Source organism: Oncorhynchus tshawytscha, linkage group LG08 (assembly GCF_018296145.1).
Source record: "Oncorhynchus tshawytscha isolate Ot180627B linkage group LG08, Otsh_v2.0, whole genome shotgun sequence".
Classification (NCBI taxonomy): domain Eukaryota; kingdom Metazoa; phylum Chordata; class Actinopteri; order Salmoniformes; family Salmonidae; genus Oncorhynchus; species Oncorhynchus tshawytscha.
The window spans coordinates 14315222-14338857 of NC_056436.1; the positions used below are offsets into that span (position 1 = coordinate 14315222).

Here is a 23636-nt window from a genome sequence, read left to right on the forward strand (position 1 = left end):
GAGAATCTTACAGAACCCAATGGTTTCAATGGGGTGTTTGTCCCATTTTATGAAATCTTGTTTTGCAAGTGGACCCCACACCTCGCTGCCATGAAGTGCAATTGGTTCAATGACATTCAATTAGTTTTAGCCAAATTTTTGTAGGTATTTCAATTTGAATTAGTTTTTTAATGGCGTAGAATGCCCTGCGTGCTTTCTCTCAGCTCATTCACTGCCTCATTAAGGTGTCCAGTTGAGCTTATTTTTAAACCTAAGTAATTGTAGTGTGTACAGTACTCTATACATTTGTACCAATTGAGAACTTTGGTCTAATTCCCTGAGATTTGAATCTTCTCTGGAAAATCATTATTTTAGTCTTTTTGGAGTTTGCTGCCAGGGGCCAGGTCTGGCAGTACTGCTGTAGCAGGTCCAGGCTCTGCTGTAGGCCATGTGCTGTGGGTGACAGCAGGCATAGGTTATCTGCGAAGAGTAGGCATTTAACTTCTGAATTGTGGAGACTAACACCAGGGGCTGAGGATTTTTCTAGAATAGTGGCCAATTCATTAATGTAAATATTGAAGAGTGCAGGGCTCAGATTGCAACCCTGACAAAGGCCCCACCCCTGGTTAAAGAATTCTGTTATTTTCTTGCCAATTTTAATACTGCACGTATTGCCAGTATACATTGATTTAATTATGTGATATGTTTTACCCCCTACTCCACTTTCAATAACTTTGAACAGTCCTGTATGCCAAATATAATCAACTGCTTTTTGGAAGTCGATAAAGCAAGCGTATATGTAACGGTTTCCCTCTTCTGATGAGAAGTATGAAGGATCGGACCAATGTTCATGTTTTTTATTGGAACAGAAACACTAAACAAAATAACAAAGAGAGTGCCATGAAAACAAAACAGTCCTGTAAAGGTGCAGCAACACAAAACAGAAAACTACCCACAACCCATAGTAGGAAAACAGGCTGCCTAAGTATGGTTCTCAATCAGGGACAACGATAAACAGCTGCCTCTGATTGGGAACAATACCAGGCCAAACACAGAAATACAAAAAACATAGAACACTGTTACGAATCCCTTTTGGCCCAACAGTCTAGGGGGGGATGGTAATGAGACCCGTAACATAACTCATGCAAATTATAATTGTGACAAAGTAAAAGTGTGAACGAAATAACCACGACAACTGAAATTATACCGTCAAACTCAGGGTTTATTGTAAAACACACGGTAATGGGGGGAGCAGGAAAAGGGGCTGAGCTGGACCCAAGGAAAGAAACAATAAGCATCCAAAACACCCTTAAGCTAGACTAGCCTATTTTAACAACATCTAACTAACCAACCAAAAATACAGTGGGTGGTCCGCCCAGTTCTAACTTGTGTTAACAAAGTCTACCTACGGGTAGTGTATGCCCATGGGCGACTTGTCTTGGTTTCCCCTTTTCCCTCCAGCAATCAAACAAACACCATAACCAAAACCAATACTCACAGGAGATGAAAAAGTGATTTGGAGGTGCTCAAACAAAAGAGAGGTTAAGACACAAAGAGAGAGTGAAACACAGAGATCTACATACATGGCATTTACAGAGAGATTGAGCTCAAGAGCAAACAACTGATGGGGGTTTTAAACCAAGGGAAAGGAACTGTGATAGGGTAGGAAACAGGAGGAGGTGTGTCTTCTGATTGATGATTGATTGTTGACTGATTGGGGAGTGATGATGTTCACCTGTGAGGGGAGAAGGAGAGAAAAGAAACACACACAGGATACTTGTATCCGTAACACTTGTATCCGTAACAAACACATAGAATGCCCACCCCAACTCACGCCCTGACCAAACTAAAATAGAGACATAAAAAAGGAACTAAGGTCAGGACGTGACAGTATATTTTGGTATTATTTTGGTGAACATGTTTATCTATCAGGGTGTGTAGGGTGTAAATACGATCAGTCGTGCGATGTTTTGGTATAAATCCAATTTGGCTTTTACTCAAGACATTGTGCTTATTAAGGAAGTTTAGAACTTTTACATTTATAATACAACAGAAAACCTTCCCCAGGTTACTGTTCACACAAATGTCTCTGGAATGGTTAGGGTCAAATTAGTCTTTGTTCTTAAATATTGGGGTTATGAGTCCTTGATTCCAGATGTCAGGGAAATAACCTACACTCAGGATCAAATTAAACAGTTTTAATATAGCCAATTGACATTTTGCACTAGTGAGTTTGAGCATCTCATTTAGGATGCCATCAGGTCCACATGCTTTTTAAATTTGAGAGCCTGAAGTTTCTTATAGAGCACCTGGTCAGTAATAGTTTAGTTTCTTATAGAGCTCCTGGTCAGTAATAGTTTAGTTTCTTATAGAGCTCCTGGTCAGTAATAGTTTAGTTTCTTATAGAGCACCTGGTCAGTAATAGTTTAGTTTCTTATAGAGCTCCTGGTCAGTAATAGTTTAGTTTCTTATAGAGCTCCTGGTCAGTAACTGGGGAGTCCAGTGGATTTTGATTGTCCTTCATAGCTTTTTCTAATCCATTCAACTTCTCATGAATTTGGCGTTGTTCTGCGTTTGTGTCAATTTGAACGGTGTTGTAGAGTGTTTTAAAATGGGTTGTCCATATGTCACCATTTTGTATTGCTAATTCCTCTTGTTTAGATTATTATTATTTTTTTCCAATTTTGCCAGAAGTTGTTTGTGTTTATGGACTCCTCAATTATTGTCAGCTGCTTGCTGTTGTACTGGGCTGTTTTGGTTCTGAGTGTACGTTTATAGAGTTTTAAAGTCTCACAGTAATGAAGGCGTAGGTCACCATTATTTGGGTCTCTGTGCTTTTGGTTCTGAGTGTACGTTTATAGAGTTTTAAAGTCTCACAGTAATGAAGGCGTAGGTCACCATTATTTGGGTCTCTGTGCTTTTGGTTGGAGGTGTTCTAAGTTTTTTCCTTATAATTTTACAATCTGCATCAAACCAGTCGTCATCTGTGGTCTTTTAAAAAAAATGTTTTAATCAATTTCAATTGTGCTTTTTTTGTCGTTTGCCTGAATATATAGTTGATGTTTTTGACTGATAGATTGATGCCTTCTTCACGCTGAGTGAACGTGGTATCCAGAAAGTTATCTGAGAGTGTTTGGATATTTTGGTTACAGGTTGATTTCTGGTATTCTTCTGTGCTGTTTTGGGCCCATCTGTATGAATTTATGATGTTTTATTTATTTTATTTGACCTTTATTTAACTAGGCAAGTCAGTTAAGAACAAATTCTTATTTGATCAGACAGGGGTATTAGTGGCTTTACAGTGAATGAGCTGAGAGAGAAAGGGTCAATGTCTGTAATCATATAGTCTACTGTACTGTGGCCAAGAGGTGAGCAGTAGGTGAATCTCCCCAAAGAGTCCCCCCGTAACCTACCATTGACAAAGTACAGACCCAGGCTTCTACAGAGCCGCAACAGATCCCTTCCGTTTTTGTTGACGGTGCTGTCACTGTTGTTTCTATGGGGGAGATGAAGACAGTTAGAAACAGAATGGCCTGTAATAAAGCTGTCCCCTCGTGTGCTCATTAGATCAGGTAGTGTTTCTGTGCGCGCATTTGTGTCCCCACAGATGAGCACATTTCCCTGGGCCTGGAAATGGCACATCTCTTCCTCAAGGGTGGGGAAGATCTCCTCTGAGTAATATGGGGATTCTGAGGGTGGGGGGCAGATCTCCTCTGAGTAATATGGGGATTCTGAGGGGGGCAGATCTCCTCTGAGTAATATGGGGATTCTGAGGGGGGCAGATCTCCTCTGAGTAATATGGGGATTCTGAGGGGGGATATATATTGCGCAAAGGAACACATATTTCTCTCTGAGTACAAGTTCCTTTTTCAGTTTTAACCAAATGTGATATTTATCCATTTTTAGGTATCAATTAGATTTTGTAGTTCGGATTTGTACCAAATGATCAGTCCTCCAGAGTCTCTGCCTCTATTGACAGAGCTGTGTTGTTTTTTTACCATCATTATAAGCCTGCAACACACACACTATACATTACATTTATTAAACATAAGAATGAGTGAGTTTTTGTCACAACCCGGCTCGTGGGAAGTGACAAAGAGCTCTTATAGGACCAGGGCACAAATAATAATATTATAATAATCAATAATTTAGCTCTTTATTTAACCATCTTACATATGAAACCTTATTTGTTCATCAAAGATTGGGAAATACTCACCACAGGTTAATGAGAAGGGTGTTCTTGAAAGGATGCACATAACTCTGCAATGTTGGATTGTATTGGAGAGAGTCTCATTCTTAAATAATCTTCCACACACAGTCTGTGCCTGTATTTAGTTTTCATGCTAGTGAGGGCCGAGAATCCACTCTCACAGAGGTACTTGGTTGCAATGGGCATCAGTGTCTTAATAGTGTGATTTGCCAAGGCAGGATACTCTGAGCGCAGCCCAATCCAGAAATCTGGCAGTGGCTTCTGATTAAATAACATTTCACAGAACCGCTTGTTGCAATTTCGATGAGGCTCTCTGTTCAGATATTGGTAAGTGACTGGAGGCAGGGCATGAAAGGGATAACGAATCCAGTTGTTTGTGTTATCCATTTCGGAAAAGTACCTGCATAATTGCGCACTCAACTCACTCAGGTGCTTCGCTATATAACATTTGACATTGTCTGTAAGCTTGAGTTCATTTGCACACAAACAATCATTCAATGATGGAAAGACCTGTGTGTTGTCCTTGTTAATGCAGACACAAAAGAGCTCCAACTTCTTAATCATAGCCTCAATTTTGTCCTGCACATTGAATATAGTTGCGGCGAGTCCCTTTAATCCTAGATTTAGATCATTCAGGTGAGAAAAAACATCACCCAGATAGGTCAGTCGTGTGAGAAACTCGTCATCATGCAAACAGTCAGACAAGTGAAAATTATGGTCAGTAAAGAAAAGTTTAACTTTAAAAACGTGTCAATTCTTTGCCCCTTGAAAACCAGTGCACTTCTGTATGTTGTAAAAGCGTTACATGGTCACTACCCATATCATTGCAGAAAATACATGAGTGTTGCTTTAACAAAGTCATTTTCACTGTAGTGTCCAAAACGTTGTTCAAGCTGTCAGGCATTCCCTTGGCAAGTGGCATCGGGAGCAACTGCTTGCAGGCACGTTACCACTCCACCATGTCTCCCTGTCAAGGCTTTTGCACCATCAGTACAGATACCAACACGTCTTGACCACCAAAGTCCATTTGATGTCACAAAGCTGTCCAGTACTTTAAAAATATCCTCTCATGATGTCCTGGTTTCCAATGGATTGCAGAAGAGGGTGTATTCCTTAATTGACCCCCCATAAACGTAACGGACATATACCAGGAGCTGTGCCAGGCCCGCCACGTCTGTTGACTCATCCAGCTGTAACAGACATATACCAGGAGCTGTGCCAGGCCCGCCACGTCTGTTGACTCATCCAGCTGTAACAGACATATACCAGGAGCTGTGCCAGGCCCGCCACGTCTGTTGACTCATCCAGCTGCCACGCATAGAATTCACTGGCTTGTATGCGAAGCAGTAATTGTTTCAAAACATCTCCTGCCATGTCACTGGACTTGTCGGGAAAGGTTTTTTGGGCCTTTTCCCAGAGGATTGTCCCAACCATATCCACAGCATCAGGAAGAATTAAGTCCTCCACAATAGTATGGGGCTTGCCTGTCCTAGCCACTCTGTAGCTCACCATATAAGACGCTTCTAGCCCCTTCTTATTAATGGTATCTGTTGCTTTTATACATGTCTTACTACTCGAAAGTTGTCTTTATTCTCGCTCAAAAAACTCCTGTGGCTTATTTTTCAAATTGTCATGTTTCTTTTCTAAATGTCTGCGCAAGAGTGAAGGTTTCCTGTGAGAGAGTAATTGGATGTTAATTATTTGACTGGGCTACCTGTATTTGACATTGTGTTGTTATTTCGTTGAACACTAGATGGTTAAATTTTATTTTTGGCAGTGAAATGAGGCTACTCAATTGAGAAAAAAAACTCACCCAAATGTATAGCCCCGTTGGAAAATATAAATGTACTGTTTGAAAATATTTTCTTTTCTTTTTTAAAATGTGAATCACATTTTTATTTGGCGTACCCCCGATGGCATTGCGCGTGCCTCAGTTTGGGAATACCTGCTCCAGGGCAAAGGTGTCTAGGTGGAATTTATATTTGTGGTCCTGACAGCTGGACCTTTTTTTCTAACAACATTATTTTAGTCTTTCTCTCTCTCTCTCTTTCCTATCTTTCTCTAATATCTCTCGTCTCTCTCTATAGGGTGAATGCTGAGCCTCGGTCCCCACCTAGACCCCCCCTCACCCCTACCGTATCTTCAGGATCAACAGTACTATTCCCCCCTCCCAGACCTGCCCTCTCCTCAGGACCACCCCTGATGGCTCCTCCGACTCTCCCCTCCAAACCCTCCCCACCCCCTGACCCAACTCCACCTGTCTACCTGGACTCCTCCCCCCTCCTCCCTTCACCCCTTATACCCTCCTCACCCTCCTCACCCACACCGCCCCTCTATTCAGCTTCTGAACCACTCCCTTCTCAAATTGACTTGGCCGTTGATGCCACTGACGCAACTGATGTCCCCAATGCCGCTGTCCCTAAGGAATGTACTCCCCCTTATCCAGACCCCTAGTCCTTGATGTCCCGGATATCTCTACTTCCACCCTTGTCACATCACTACCCCCTCAAGTCTTAGAGACCTCAACTCCCCCACTCCCCACACCCCTGGTACCTGATGTCCCAGAGACATCTTCTCCTCCCCTCTCCACACCAGTACCCCCTCAAGTCTCAGAGCCCTCTACACCCCACCTTCCTGACATCCTGGATGTCTCTGCTCCTCCCCTCCCCTTACATATGTCCTCTTCAGTCCCAGAGCTCTCCTCTTCAGAACTAACCCTACCAGCACCTTCATCTCAGCTGGTCCCAAAGCCCTCATCTATGCTCATCTCTTCTCCCACTGTAACTCCCATCTCAAAACCCTCCTCACTTCCTATCTCTTCTCCCCACGTACCTCCTATAGCAAAAACCCCTCTGTCCACTCCCCCCATTCCTCCTCTCTCAAAACCCTCCTCACTTCCTATCTCTTCTCCCCACGTACCTCCTATAGCAAAACCCCTCTGTCCACTCCCCCATTCCTCCTCTCTCAAAACCCTCCTCACTTCCTATCTCTTTTCCCCACATACCCCCTATAGCAAAACCCCCTCTGTCCACTCCCCCATTCATCCTCTCTCAAAACCCTCCGTACCTCCGCCTCCCCGTGTTCCTCCTTTCTCAAAGATCTCCTCACCCCCTCTTCCTAGACCCCCAGCACCTCGAAAACTCTCTGGTCCACCCCAGCCGAGACCCCCCATACCTCACCCTCACTCGAAAGCCAAACCCTCCACTCCAGCTCTCTCCAGACCCCCACTTCCATCCACGAAGTCCTCCTCTCCCCCTCTACCCTCCCCACTAGTCCTTCTAGCTCCCAAGCCCGCCCCAGCTTCAACTTCAACCCAAGCCACAGCCCCACGACCTAGCATCAGTATCCTGGAGAAACTGATCAAAACTTGCCCGGTGTGGTTGCAGCTGGGTATGGCCCAGGAGAGGACCACACTCATGCTGAAGAAAGAAATCCCTGGGGTGAACTAACATGTTCTTTACATAAACACATAGGCACATGATGTATCTGTGGTCGACTGTTCTGCAGCCGAACAACTGTGATGTAGCTGTACAAATCGTTCACACACTCATTCATTGGTCACATACTCATCAAAAATGCAAATACAAAACACATGTAGGGGCAGCCATCTTTGAAAAATTTCCTCATGTATATTTGTTGTATGATAATAGATATTAAAAGCATTACTTTGTGTACCAACAGATATTTTTAGTGCGTAAAAGCCACGACCAGAAATCCATGGTGCTGTCAGTATGTGTATCTGACAAGCAGGAGGAGCTTCAGGTCCAGGACATTCTGATTAAGGAGGAGAAGTCACGTGAGTATCCTAACCAGAGAAGGTCTATATAGGGTTAGGATAAATCCAGGCTTGTAACTGGATCTATCCTAACCCTAAGTCTCAACAGTCTCCCACTGAAATGTCTGTGTCCTGTCCTCAGACCCTGGTGAACAGTCTGTGGTAAAAATGTATGGGGACTATCTGTGTTACAGCCATCGGTCAATCCACACAATCCACACAATCCATCAATCCACACACAGAACACATGATGCTAGCCCATCCATCACACCACACACAGAACACATGATGCTAGCCCATCCATCAAACCACACACAGAACACATGATGCTAGCCCATCTAGCCACACACAGAACACATGATGCTAGCCCATCCATCACACCACACACAGAACACATGATGCTAGCCCATCCATCAATCCACATGCAGAACACATGATGCTAGCCCATCCATCACACCACACACAGAACACATGATGCTAGTCCATCCATCAATCCACATGCAGAACACATGATGCTAGCCCATCTAGCCACACACACAGAACACATGATGCTAGCCCATCCATCAAACCACACACAGAACACATGATGCTAGCCCATCCATCACACCACACACAGAACACATGATGCTAGCCCATCCATCAAACCACACACAGAACACATGATGCTAGCCCATCCATCAAACCACACACAGAACACATGATGCTAGCCCATCTAGCCACACACACAGAACACATGATGCTAGCCCATCCATCAAACCACACACAGAACACATGATGCTAGCCCATCCATCACACCACACACAGAACACATGATGCTAGCCCATCCATCAAACCACACACAGAAGACATGATGCTAGCCCATCCATCACAACACACACAGAACACATGATGATACCCCATCCATCACACCACACACAGAACACATGATGCTACCCCATCCACCAATCCACACACAGAACACATGATGCTAGCCCATCTAGCCACATACACAGAACACATGATGCTAGCCCATCCATCACACCACACACAGAACACATGATGCTAGCCCATCTAGCCACATACACAGAACACATGATGCTAGTCCATCTATCTACACAGCTGCTCTATGTGACAAGCTCTATGTGTAACTCCTGTGGGGGAGAAGGGTGGGTGAGGGTGCTGTGTGACCACAAGCTTCCTGTCCTACAGGACTTCCTGCTACTTTGAGCTCACCAGGCCCCGGTCGCAGCATAGGGATGTGTGTGTGTGTGTGTGTGTGTGTGAGAGAATCTGTTGAAAAGTATGTTTGCAGTTTCATCTCTTGAATCATTTGTGTAACCTCTCGGTCCCAATCTATCTCTACTGCATGACTAAGAGGTCATTCTGATGTAGAATGTCAGTATTCATAGAATTTTGTGTTATAACACCCTCTCCCTTCTCCACCAGTGATGTACCTGGAAGGGTCTGTTCTGGTCTTTGACAACATCTTCAAACTCATGGCCTTCTACTGTGTCAGCCGGTAAGACAAGACCATCCTGCAGATCCTACAGGTGTAGGATCTTCATTTCAGCCAGTTTGATACAGCAGGAAAATAATCCTGTAGCAACAGGAAGTGTGAATTATTATGTGAATTATAATTCATGGACATTTTAGTCGGGGTTGATACATTTTTCTTAAGGAAAAATCAAGTCTGAAATTTCGAAGTGGAAATGAGAAACTTTAGAATCCTTTTTCACCCTCAAATACACTACAAGTTTTAAATGCCCTGAATTACAGGAACCTTCTCCTGCAACAGGCTGATCAAATGAAGATCCTACATCTCGCCCTTGAAAATATTTTTTATAATAAATTAATAATGATGTGATTAATTATCTTCCAGGGATATTCTACCCTTCACCCTGAGGTTGCCTCAGGTCATCGTCCAGGCAACCAAGTACGAAGATATAGAGATGATATCGACATTAGGCTCAGGTAGGTAGTGGGACATTCTGAACACCTGTGTAGCATGCCATTATATAACTTTTAGGGAAAGTTGACTAGAATAAGACCCTGTGAGTGAAATGGAGGTGAAGTGTCTCAACAGTGTGAGTGAGTGTGTGGACACGCACAAGTACAGTGTGTGTGTGTGTGTGTGTGTGTGTGTGTGTGTGTGTGTGTTGTTGTGTGTGTGTGTGTGTGTCGTTGTGTATGTGTGTGTGTCGTTGTGTGTGTGGGTGCGTGCTATATGGGCTAGCTTCCTCCTTTAATAGCTATGAAACAAAACCCTCCCAATTAGTCATAGAACAAAGATCCATTTATAGTCTAATGTATTTAGTTCCTCTCTGCATTGTGAATACTGATCGCTCATCATCAACCAGTTGTCTTTGATAAAGCTTGTTATTTTGTGAAAATAAAAGTATAATTATCTGACGATAATACTGTCAGAGTTCAGCCCTAGTGATGGTAGACTGGTAACCCTTCCTGATGGTAGACTGGTAACTCTTCCTGATGGTAGACTGGTAACCCTTCCTGATGGTAGATTGGTAACTCTTCCTGATGGTAGACTGGTAACTCTTCCTGAGTAGACTGGTAACTATTTCCGATGGTGAACCTGTAACTCTTTCTTTCTCACCTCTATGAAAAAGATCGCCAGCACACAGAAATAAAGCATTACTTTGAAATGTTCTCAGTAATCACAATTACCTATTTCTTTCTCCTTGCAGATTTCTGGGGTTCTCAGCTTCACAGCTCCTCAGAAATGGTCAAACGTGATGACCAGGGTCAGGGCCACAGCAGTTCGCCCTGTGAGATCCAGCTGTCCACCGGGAATAGTAATGACCATCTGTGGTACATCAACCCCATCTTCATCGAGGAGTACTGCAGCAGCCTGGAGGCCTCCACCCTCGTCCCAGCTCCCATCCACAGGAGCCAGAGTCTGAACACCCCAGGCCCGGGGCAGGTGCAGGTACCCCCCAAGTTCAAACGGCCCCCACCCAGGCCCCCAAATGTCCCAGAGGGCTTGATTCTGTCACAGTCGGCTAAGCAGGGTGCCAGAGGAGAAAGTGTCTCACCCAGGTCTCCACCCCCACCGCGAACAGTAATAGCCAAGGCAGCAGGTCAGAAAGCAGAAGGAGACAGCAGCAAAGACACTGAGGAGGGAGAAGGAGCTGCTTCTCAACTCATCTCGGAGAAAGAGGTGTCAGTTACTGTTACTGACTCAGTAGCAGCTACTCAGCCTCTACAGCCACTGTCACCGCACGGAGCAACAGCAGGACAGAAACACCCAGCACCCCGACCACCCCCACACAGGATACCACTCGTACCCCTTCGGCGGAAACCCTCAAAGAACCGTCCCTCAATCCCGGGACAGGAGGGCGGTGTTGGTCCAGTGCCTGTTGCTTCACTGGTCTGCATCGATGACACCACTAACATGGCAGAGGAGATGTTAGGAGTGGAATCTCATGCCGGTGAAACAGAGACACTGCAGAACAAAGGGACATCAGGAGCTACAAACATTAGTGAGGTTGTTACCGTGGCTACAGCCCCACGGACGAAGAGGGCCTCACATCCAGTCCCGCCTCCCAGGAAGAAGAAACCCTCTCAGTTCACGCCCACCACACCTCTCTCCCAAAACGTGATAAGCGGAGGACTTCTGTCAATCAATTCATCATCGGATACCCCCCAGAACTCCAGCACCCCCCCGCCTGCCTCGAGGCCCACCTCTATCCCCGTGGGGGAGGCCAGGGGGACAGATGTGTCCTTGTACTCCCCTGATGGGGAAGCTGTCTTCCCTGCCCTGGAACATGACTCCTACTCTACCAGCAGTACAGAGGAGGAGGCTGACACTGTGGCCAGCGGGGCTGTAGGGACCGGTGGGACCAACAACACCAAGGTTCATATATCTTTCATTGATTTATTTCACCTTTATTTCACCAGGAAGTCCCCTTGACTTCCCATTTAACATTTTTTGAACTGTATAACTAACATCATACAGTAACCTAACTAAAAGCTTCATTTCTGTACCTATTCAATTGCTGCTGTGACTTTGTTACTGTATGTGAATCTGTATGACATTTTCCTGTAACATAATCAAAATAAAACACATAATTAAAAATCAATAATAACCTCCAGGTGTCGATGAAGAGGACCCCTACCATCATGCTGGACCGAGCCAAGCTCCACCTCTCCAGCGTGTTCACTAACTTCATGAACACCGACCACAAGCTCCAGAAGAGAATCCTAGAGCTGTTCAGGGACGGGAGCTCCTACTTTGGCACCCTGGTGAAGGACTACAGGTAGAAGATCCGTTCAACACAGATGTTTCAGAATCACTTAGTTGATGGTTGCTAGGGCTGATTAGGGCCACACATATTTTGACTCACAACTGAATCTTGTTCATATCTCTGTCTAATGGAAAATGTCATTTACATTTGTTCAATGTCCCTAATTTTGTAATCGATTTGGACACCCTTGATGTACTAATCAATGAATGTATCTGACCCCAGGGTGTATATCCTGGAGACCATGGGGAAGCACAGCTCCAGCACTGAGCTGCTGCAGGAGATCAGGCAGATGATGACCCAGCTGAAGAGTTACCTCATCCAGAGCACTGAGCTACAGAATCTACTGGAGCCCAACATCTACACAGAAGACAAATTGGGTGACATATACAGTCTAATTAGAGGCTAGATACAGTAACATAGTCTAGCAGTTGTAATCTTAGAGTTACTGCAGTTAGTAGAGCACAGCGTTGCAATGGAAGGATTCTGGGTTCGATTCCCTGGGCATGAGAGTACACATACAGGCCTAAAGGCCTAACTCTCTATCAAGGAACAGGCCTCTCTCTGGGCGTGCTTAATTCTCCTTGACATACTCAACATGCTTCTGTCAATACACAGCGTTAGACACACAATTTTCAAGACTCTTTACACACTCAAAATACTGAGTTCCTTTTGCTCTTTATTTTGAGACCCCCCAAAAAAAAAAAGTTTTATTTTATTTTATTTGTCTGATACAGTTTCTACTTGGCCGTGGCTATGTAAATAACTTACTAATAGTAAAAATACATTCCATTATCAGACTCTTTTATCCAAAGATACTTACAGTCACGTGTAACGTACACATTAACACTGTCTTTCACATGAATGCTTCAGTTCTCACTAATCTTCAAATGAACATGCGTAACATATTCAGTGTCCAACATCACATTTGGCAAAGAGGATGTTCCCCTTATTTACTGTCAAACAGGAGACAGTTGTATATCACAGTCTTCGCTGTGTGCATTAGAAATGAGACTTTCTAGTGACACCTGTGAAATTGCAACAGGGACAGACAACATAGTTGTTTATGAGGGTTGTCACTGTTAACATTTGATGGTTGAATTGTGTTTAATATCAAACTTATTTGGCCTCCACTGCGAATGCTGGATGTCAGGTTTTCTTGCATATAAATGCAGTATATATGCAAGTGAGGATAATATTCTTACTGAATTAATAAGCCGACATACACTACATGACCAAAAGTATGTGGACACCTACTCGTCGAACATCTCATTCCAATATCATGGGCATTAATATGGAGTTGGTCCCCCCTTTGCTGCTACAACAGCCTCTCTTCTGGGAAGGCTTTTCACTAGATGTTTGCTGTGGGGACTTGCTTCCATTCAGCCACAAGAGCATCAATGAGGTCAGGCACATTGATGCTGGGCGATCAGGCCTGCCTCGCAGTCGGCGTTCCAAATCATCCCAAAGGTGAGGTAAGGGCTCTGTGCAGGCCAGTCAAGTTCTTCCAGATCGATCTCGGCAAACAATTTCTGTACATCCCTCGCTTTGTGCACGAGGGCATTGTCATGCTGAAACAGGAAAGGGCCTTCCCCAAACTGTTGCCACAAAGTTGGAAGCACAGAATCGTCTAGAATGTCATTGTATGCTCTAGCGTTAAGATTTCCCTTCACTGGAACTAAGGGGCTTGAACCATCAAAAACATCTCCAGACCATCCTTCTCCACCAACCTCTACAGTTGGCGCTACGCATTCGGGCATGTAGCATTCTCCTTGCCTCCGCCAAACCCAGATTAGTCTGTCGGACTGCCAGATGGTGAAACATGATTCATCACTCCAGAGAACACGTTTCCACTACTCCAGAGTACAATGGTGCCGAGCTTTACACCACTCCAGCCCACGCTTGGCATTGCGCATGGTGATCTTTGGCTTGTGTTTCTACACCTGCATTGCTTGCTGTTTGGGGTTTTAGGCTGGGTTTCTGTACAGCACTTTGAGATATCAGCTGATGTACGAAGGGCTATATAAATAAATTTGATTTGATTTGTGTGCGGCTGCTTAGCCATGAAAACCCATTTCATGATGCTCCAGACGAAAAGTTATTGTGCTGACGTTGCTTCCAGTGGTAGTTTTGAACTCGGTAGTGAGTGTTGCAACTGAAGATTTTTACGCGTTTCAGCACTCAATGGTCCCGTTCTGTTAGCTTGTGTGGCCTACCATTTCATGCTGAGCTGTTGTTGCTCCTAGACATTGCCACTTCACAATAACAGCACTTACAGTTGACTGGGGCAGCTCTAGCATGGCAGAAATGTGCATGGCTGTGTACACCTGTCAACAACGGGTGTGGCTGAAATAGCCAAATCCCCTCATTTGAAGAGTTGTCCACATGCTTTTGCATATATAGTGTAGCCGGCTGTGGTGGATTGAGACACACACCATGCAAAAAACTCTCTAGATTAAAGATAAACTCCACCCAAAAACGATATTTCGATAGTTGTATCATTAGTTCATTGTTGAGTCCCAAATGTATGCTTGTCAGCAATCAAGTTTTCAAGATATGTAACTTTGAAAATACAGAAATCATCCCTGTATGATGCATTTTGCATTTTGGATTTTTTTTATTACGTTACTTAGATGGCCGCACGGCGTCGATAGACTCTGGATTATTATCAACTGGGTGGTTTGAGCCCTGAATGCTGATTGGCTGACAGCCGTGGTATATCAGACCATATGACAAAACATTTATTTTTACTGCTCTAATTACATTGGTAACCAGTTTATAATGGCAATAAGGCACCTCGGGGGATTTTGGTATATGGCCAATATTCCACGGCTAAGTGCGGTGTCCAGGTGCCACGTCGTGCCTAAGAACGTCCCTTAGTTGTGGTATATTGGCCATATACCACACCCCCTTGGGCCTTACTGCTTAAATATAATAACTTATTTTTCCTCCAAGGTGAATGCTGAATGTCAGTTTTTTTTTACACAGTGTACGTATAAATACTGTATATATTCAAGTGGGGATAATATTCAGACTAAATCTTTTATCCATAAAGAACTATAACTGCAGGCAGAAATGCATTAGTCAGAGTGAGTAGAGTAGACAGGGAATCTAAGATCAAGTCAAATCAATACGTAGCTGCCTGCAACAAGCTCTCTTCTCAACTAGAAACTGATTTCTAACCCGTGTGTTTTGTCGTGTTCCTCTCCAGAGGTGATTATTGAGGCTGCCCTGTGTAAGGCTATGCTGAAGCCTCTGAGGGAGGCTGTGTATTCAGGCCTGAAAGACATCCACGCCAGGGACGGCTGTCTGAAGAGACTGAGGGAGAACCAGAGTGTTGTCCTGGGTACCACCACCACAGAACTGGGGATCACCACCAGCGTCCCAGAGACCCCTGTCATGGAGAAGGTAGACATTAATGGGCTGCATCTGAAATGGTACCTTAATGGTTCCTATGTAGTGCTTTACTGTTGACCGGGGCACTCCCGTCAGGAATTAACAAACTACATCTTTCCATCCATCTGTCCGTCCATCTATCTTAGATCCAGCTGAAGTTGATGACCCTCCACCAGGAATACTCCCCTCAGAAGAAGATTGATCTGCTCCTTAAGACCTGCAAGATCATCTATGAATCCATGTCCATAGGCTGTCCATGTGAGGAGCTGTCTTTGTTGCTGGGCAGATTTTGGTGGTTGAATTATAATGTTGTTTGTTAGCATAAGAGTAGTCTCACGATGCCATCCTCCCCAGTCTCTTTTTAATTAGGACTCCACTATCTCCAAACAAAAGTCAGGAAGCATGAAAATCAGGGCTAGTTTACGAGTGCAGATTGACTTTGATGATTTTGATGAATGATTGATTATTACTGCCGGACGACACCAGTGTCTATAAATACCTGACTGAGAGGGGAGATTGAAGTTGATGTTGATTGAACATTACTGCCTCACAAATACCTGACTGTCAGGTGAACTGACTAAGATGGTGGTTGACGTTTCCAGCAGGGAGAGCCTATGGTGCAGATGACTTCCTCCCGGTGCTGATGTACGTCCTGGCCAGGAGCAACATGGCCTTCCTGCTACTGGATGTAGAGTATATGATGGAGCTGATGGACCCTGCACTGCAGCTAGGAGAGGGTAGGGACAAACTAAATTCGATCCACGCACACACAAGTAAACACACACACACATACAAACACACACATAACAGCACTGACACACACATAGTACCAATGTTATATGCAGTGTATGTGACTCATAATGATGACTATCTTGTGTGTGTCACCAGGCTCCTACTACCTGACGACTACGTATGGAGTGTTGGAGCACATAAAGAACTATGAGAAGCAGGTGGTGACACGGCAGCTCAGTCTGGAGATCCAGAACTCTATCCACCGCTGGGAGAAGAGACGCACCCTGAACAAAGCCAGCATGTCACGTTCATGTGTTCAGGTCAGTACCACTAGGGTAGCACACACAGAGGGTTAGGGTTAGGTATAAGGGTTAGGGATAATGGTTGGGGTTAAGGCTAGAGTTAGGATTAGGGTTAGGGATAAGGGTTGGGTTTAAGGACAGAGTTAGGATTAGGGTTAGGGATAAGGGTTAGGGATATGGGTGAGCGAGAAGGGTTAGGGATAAGGGTTAAGGATAAGGGTTAGGGTTAGGGATAAGGGTTAACAATAAAGATTGAGGGTTAAGGTTTAAGGGTTAAGGGTTAAAGCTAGGTTAGGGTTAGGGTTAAGGCTAGGTTAGGGATATAGCTAGAGCTAGGGTTAGGGTTAAGGCTAGGTTAGGGATATAGCTAGAGCTGGGGTTAGGGTTAAAGTTAGGGTTAGGGTTAAGGCTAGGGTTAAGGGTTAGGGTTAGGTTAGGGATATAGCTAGAGCTGGGGTTAGGGTTAGGGTTAGGTTAGGGATATAGCTAGACCTGGGGTTAGGATTAGGGATATAGCTAGAGCTGGGGGGTTGGGGTTAAGGCTAGAGTTAGGATTAGGGTTAGGGATAAGGGTTGGGTTAAAGGACAGAGTTAGGATTAGGGTTAGGGATAAGGGTTAGGGATATGGGTGAGGGAGAAGGGTTAGGGATAAGGATTAAGGATAAGGGTTAGGGTTAGGGATAAGGGTTAACGATAAAGATTAAGGGTTAAGGTTTAAGGGTTAAGGGTTAGGGATAAGGTTTAAGGGTTAAGGGTTAAAGCTAGGTTAGGGTTAGGGTTAAGGCTAGGTTAGGGATATAGCTAGAGCTGGGGTTAGGGTTAAAGTTAGGGTTAGGGTTAAGGCTATGGTTAAGGGTTAGGGTTAGGTTATGGATATAGCCAGAGCTAGGGTTAGGGTTAGGGATATAGATAGAGCTGGGGTTAGGGTTAGGGATATAGCTAGAGCTAGGGTTAGGGTTAGGGATATAGCTAGAGCTGGGGTTAGGGTTAGGGATATAGCTAGAGCTAGGGTTAGGGTTAGGGATATAGCTAGAGCTAGGGTTAGGGTTAGGTTAGGGATATAGCTAGAGCTGGGGTTAGGGTTGGGGTTAGGTTAGGGATATAGCTAGAGCTGGGGTTAGGGATAGGTTAGGGATATAGCTCGAGCTAGGGTTAGGGATATAGCTAGAGCTAGGGTTAGGGTTAGGGTTAGGTTAGGGATATAGCTAGAGCTGGGGTTGGGGTTAGGTTAGGGATATAGCTAGAGCTGGGGTTAGGTTAGGGATATAGCTAGAGCTGGGGTTAGGGTTAAGGTTAGGGATATAGCTAGAGCTAGGGTTAGGGTTAGGAATATAGCTAGAGCTAGGGTTAGGGTTAGGGATATAGCTAGAGCTGGGGTTAGGGTTAAGGTTTAGTTAGGGATATAGCTAGAGCTAGGGTTAGGGTTAGGTTAGGAATATAGGTAGAGCTAGGGTTAGGGTTAGGGATATAGCTAGAGCTGGGGTTAGGGTTAAGGTTAGGTTAGGGGTATAGTTAGAGCTTGGGTTAGGGTTAGGGTTAGGTTAGGGATATAGCTAGAGCTGGGGTTAGGGTTAAGGCTAGGGTTAAGGGTTAGGGTTAGGGATATAGCTAGAGCTGGGGTTAAGGTTAGGTAGAGCTAGGGTTAGGGTTAGGGATAGGGATAGGGTTAAGGCTAGGGTTAAGAGTTAGGGTTAAGGCTAGGGTTAAGGGTTAGGGTTAGGGATATAGCTAGAGCTGGGGTTAGGGTTAGGTAGAGCTAGGGTTAGGGTTAGGGTTAGGGATAGGGATAGGGATAGGGATAGGGATAGGGATAGGGTTAGGGTTATGGTTAGGGTTAGGGATATAGCTAGAGCTAGGGTCAGGGTTAGGTTAGGGATATAGCTAGAGTTATGGATAGGGTTAGGGTTAGGGATATAGCTAGAGCTGGGGTTAGGGTTAGGGTTAGGGATATAGCTAGAGCTATGGTTAGGGTTAGGGTTAGGGATATAGCTAGAGCTATGGTTAGGGTTAGGGATAAAGCTAGAGCTATGGTTAGGGTTAGGGTTAGGGATATAGCTAGAGCTGGGGTTAGGGTTAGGGTCAGGGATATAGCTAGAGCTATGGTTAAGGTTAGGGTTAGGGATATAGCTAGAGCTATGGTTAGGGTTACGGTTAGTGTTAGGGATATAGCTAGAGCTATGGTTAGGGTTAGGGATAGGGTTAGGGTTAGAAAGGAGACCCCCGTGAACTAGGCCCAGTAGTCCAGTCAGGCTGGACTCAGAGTAATAGAATATAAAATGTCACTGCAGTATTTTGATATTTGATCATTATGACTATATCAGTATTCTTTGAAATTGTATTGTCATTATGTTGACAATAAAACAAATTGTCATATGATATTTCATGTCCTCTTTCTGCGCTGTCCCGTTGTAGGACTTCATCAACGTGTCATTCCTGGAGGCGGGGTGCAACACTAAGACCCTGAGGGTCCGCCCCAACACCACAGCTCAGGACCTGTGTGCCCAGTGTGCTGACAAGTTTGAGGTGGCAGAGCCAGAGTCCTACAGGTACAATCTCCTGCCGTTGTGCCCTTGAATAAGGCACTTAACCACTCCAAAACGGCTCTCTCCATCCAGGGGCGTTGCTCCGTGGCTGATCCTGTGCATATCCAATATGTCCAATATGTTTATGACCCTGTCTCACAAAATGAAAATAAAGTATTTATTGCATTCTATTCTATTGTGTTCCATTCTATTCTATTTTGTTCTGTTATATTCTGTTGTATTCTATTCTGTTCTATTCCATTCTATTCAATTTGATTCTGTGTTGTGTTCTATTCTATTCCATTCTATTATGTTCTGTTCTGTTCTATTCTGTTGATTACTGTTCTATTCTGTTCTATTCTGTTATATTGCTCTATTCTATTCTGTTCTATTCTGTTCTATCATATTATGCTGTATTCTGTTCTGTTCTATTCTGTTCTATTCTATTCTGTTATATTGCTCTATTCTATTCTGTTCTATTCTGTTCTATCATATTATGCTGTATTCTGTTCTGTTCTATTCTGTTCTATTCTATTCTGTTATATTGCTCTATTCTATTCTGTTCTATTCTGTTCTATCATATTATGCTGTATTCTGTTCTGTTCTATTCTAATCTGTTCTGTTCTGTTCTATTCTGTTCTGTTCAATTCTATTCTGTTCTATTCCATTCTATTCTATTTTACAGCCTGAGTGTGCTGGTGGAGGGCCACCACCAACTCCTGGCCCCTGAGGAGTTCCCCCTCCCCATCAAGTCCAGTCTCCACCACAGTCAGCCCCTCAAGGAGTACTGCTTTGTCTACCGGCCTGGAAGGACAGAGTCAGAAGGACAGGAGGCAGAATCCCAGGAGGCAGAATCCCAGGAGGCAGAATCCCAGGAGGCAGAATCCCAGGAGGCAGAAGGACAGGAGGCAGAAGGACAGGAGGCAGAAGGACAGGAGGCAGAAGGACAGGAGGCAGAAGGACAGAAGGTGGAGAGCAAGGAGCCAGCTCCCGCAGCCGAGCCAGAGCCTGAGAAGGAGGAGAGTCTGATCGAGATATGATGAGATCAGTGTGCGGGTGCGTGGGTGTGTGCGTGCGTACATGCATGTGTGGGACAAAGGATCAAGGAGCTGCTCAAGTGAATACAATGGCTTCTGCCTCAATCATTATAGCCATTTTAAATGAGATATTGGTTTTTGCCTTATACACAACCATATAGACAATGTTTAGGTCTGCCCTTGACAACGTGGATACATTCTGAAAGAAGAGAACCTCCATCATCTCCTCACCTTGATCTTCAGGTCTAAATATCAAATCACACAACAGGAGACTCAAGTTGACTTTAGCTTCCATACAGATGTGCTCTATCTTAATTTGATCTGTGTCTCACAGCAGGACAATAATCATGCAGCAACAGGAAATGTGAATTATTATGTGTATTATAATTAATGGATATTTTTGTAGAAAACACACTTGACACACTTTTCATTAGGGAAAATCAAGTCTAAAATGTTTAGTGGAAATTACAAACTTTAGAAGCCTTTGAAAAAAATGGAATACACTACAAGTTTGCATTTCCTGCTGCGCAGGAACAACAGAGTGATCAAATTAAGAGAGTACATCTGTATGGCTTCTATTGTAAGTCATATTGCTCAGTGAAGAAGACCTACCACAGTCAACTCATGTTGGACTGGTTCATACTTCAGACTTTGAATATCATACAGGGGATCCACACAAGATCACTTCAGCTTTTATATTACTTCTATGAGAACTAGCGCTGTGAGTCCTGCTTCCTCTTTCTGCAAAGTTGGCCAAAGCTACAGAGATAAAGAGGATATCGTCCTCCTCTAGTTTGAAAGGGCATAATAGGCTGTATAATTAAACTGTAATGGATCCGGATAAGGAGTCTCTGTCTGCATCCCAAATGGCACATTATTCCCTATGTAGTGCACTACTTTTGACCAGGGCCCATAGTCTGGTCAAAAGTAATGCACTATGTAGGGAATAGGGTGTTATTTAGGACACAGTCCATGTATCCTGTCCGGACGGTGTTCATTTTCATATTTAACAGATTTGCTTCTGCCACAGTTCAGATTGACAATCAGCTGTTCATTGGTTTTGTTAATCGAATTTAGCATGACAATATCCTTGCCAATAATTATGTCCCTGGGTTTATATGCTCAAGAAAGACTCTGCGACTCTCTGTACTGTAAATCCATTTTTGCTGTGCTGGTTTGTATACTCTTGTAGCTGTGCTGTGGCCACATTCCATTGGTGTCCTGTAAGAACCTTTGAAGTCTCATTCTAGAGGGGTTCTGCTACAATGCCATTCATTTTAAGTTCAAATCCAAGTCTACCAGGCACTGATGGTGTACAGCAATATTATACTGTAATTACATTATATAGCATTATGGCTTTGATACTTCTTTTCAGATTGATGAGTTGATTGTTTTGTTTTTAAAAGGTGAAATGTGAAATGGTTTATGTGGATGTATCAAGAGATGAAACCCAGTAAAACAATGTTTTTTTAATCATTTCATAAATTCCAATATTTCCCATTTTAAATATTTGGGAGTAAATATATTTCCTTTCTTTGTTAAAACCATTGCCAGAACTTTAACAGAACTCTAAAATCAATTCAATCTGCCTCAGTAGATGGAATAATATCCCAGTTGCTTTAACCAGCAGAATATCTATTGTCAAAGTGAATATATTGCCACAGCTGAATTTCTATAGTTCAATGCTTCCCATGTCTCCACCTTCTGGATATTGGGATACAGTTCATAGTGAGGTTATGAAATGTTTAGTATATGGCAAGTTATGGCAAAATTAACAAACTTGCAAAGAGGGAAAGACGTAGGAGGACCCAAGTTTAAATTGTATTTCCAGGCACTAGCATTTTGCCCCATCCTGTTTGTTTAGAAATGATTCTTCTGCCCCCTGGCTGAGTACAGAAATACACACTGCCCTGGAAGACCAATTCTTCACTAATATATCCCTTAAACCAGGGATCATCAACTAGACATTTTGATCTGGCTGAGTACAGAAATACATACTGCCTTGGAAGACCAATTCTTCACTAATATATCCCTTAAACCAGGGATCATCAACTAGAACAGATCTTTTTATTTTTCTTGAGCGATGGTCGGGGCCAGAACATAATTAAAAATAATTTGTACACTGCTAATTGACCGCAAGAAGCCCAAACATATCTAATATTTGACTAAAACATGATCATTTCAAACCTTACTTACATTTGCATTAGTGCTGAGCTATTTAACCAAAATTTCAATTATTTTACGGCTTTTGAACAACTAATTGACCGACATCGGTTCAATTATTTGAATTTGTTTGTTTTTTTCTTCTGTGAGCTCAATGCACAGTTTCTCTAGAGATAAATCAGATCCAGCCTGAACTCTGCGATGTAGTAGGGAGTTGTAGTTTCCAACAGGCCAGTATTGTCACATCTTCTCTTACTCCTCCCTTCTGGCGTACGATGTCGCCGACCAACGGTCCTGGGATTCATCATTACGCGCACCTGTTAATCATTATGACTCACACTTGGACTTCATTACCTTCATCATTTCCTCCCCTTTATATGGCACTCTCTTGTGTTCATTCACCAGTTGGTGTTATTCTTGTGTACCGGTGTGTAGCTACATGGAATTGTCTCGTTCATGGTTTTGTTGTTTAATTAAACGTTTCACCTGCACCTGCTTCCCCGACTCACAGCTCCATTATTACACGTATTCTACATGGTTTAGCGAATAAAACCTGGTAATTAACTACAATGACCATAATCCATTGCTGATCTACCTGTCCGGTCTGTCTTTCTTTTAGGCTGCTACGGAAGAGATAATGCTGATCATGAGGGGATATAGAGAGCAAATGTTGCTTAGCTAGGTATCTCTACTGAAAAATACATGATCAAAGGGGTTTATAGTTGGTATGCAACAATCATAAAAGTATGCCTTATTTACTTTGAAGAACTACAAAATATTGTTTTTGTCAGACAGCAGAGATGAGATTATGACTTGGAATTAAATAATAAAATCATTAAATAAAACAAATGCATAACACAACAACTACTGGTCTGACCGGTACTAGATGGGTATACCTACTGAGTGTATAGTAAGACAGAGAGGCGCTATTTCGCTCTCTTGAATTCTTTCTCTGGTGAGATAGTTTCAGCCACTTGCTAATTGTAAGACGGTGCCTACAGACCAGGAACCTCTGCTTGTATTTCTTACATTATTAGCCCAAGACATTTTTGCTGTTGTTGTGCTATTACATACAGCTGGAAATAACTTTTGGATATCAGAGCGGAGATAACTCACCGGCATTACGACCAGGAATACAACTTTCCTCAATTGGATCCTTTGCCCGTACACCTCAGGACAAATTAACTTATCCCAGAGGCCTCTCCAAGTCACCGCCGGCAGAGAAGAGGTATTCGGAGTGGACTTCTAATCTGACTCAGGAGGCGGGCACACCATCCACCAC

General features: G+C 43.7%; 1 protein-coding gene across 1 annotated transcript in view; it reads left to right on the forward strand.

Moving 5' to 3' along the window:
• rin3 (Ras and Rab interactor 3) overlaps positions 1 to 22850 on the forward strand; it is a 27270-nt gene extending 4420 nt beyond the window's left edge. The window contains exons 2-14 of the mRNA XM_042325267.1: positions 6277 to 7629; positions 7871 to 7985; positions 9390 to 9462; positions 9823 to 9914; positions 10646 to 11814; positions 12054 to 12217; positions 12428 to 12582; positions 15414 to 15610; positions 15745 to 15856; positions 16201 to 16335; positions 16487 to 16650; positions 19045 to 19178; positions 19840 to 22850. Of these exons, the coding sequence (XP_042181201.1) occupies positions 6616 to 7629; positions 7871 to 7985; positions 9390 to 9462; positions 9823 to 9914; positions 10646 to 11814; positions 12054 to 12217; positions 12428 to 12582; positions 15414 to 15610; positions 15745 to 15856; positions 16201 to 16335; positions 16487 to 16650; positions 19045 to 19178; positions 19840 to 20194 (3879 nt within the window). The 5' untranslated portion in view covers positions 6277 to 6615 and the 3' untranslated portion in view covers positions 20195 to 22850. The remainder of the gene's footprint in view (positions 1 to 6276; positions 7630 to 7870; positions 7986 to 9389; positions 9463 to 9822; positions 9915 to 10645; positions 11815 to 12053; positions 12218 to 12427; positions 12583 to 15413; positions 15611 to 15744; positions 15857 to 16200; positions 16336 to 16486; positions 16651 to 19044; positions 19179 to 19839) is intronic.
• Positions 22851 to 23636: the final 786 nt, after the last annotated feature.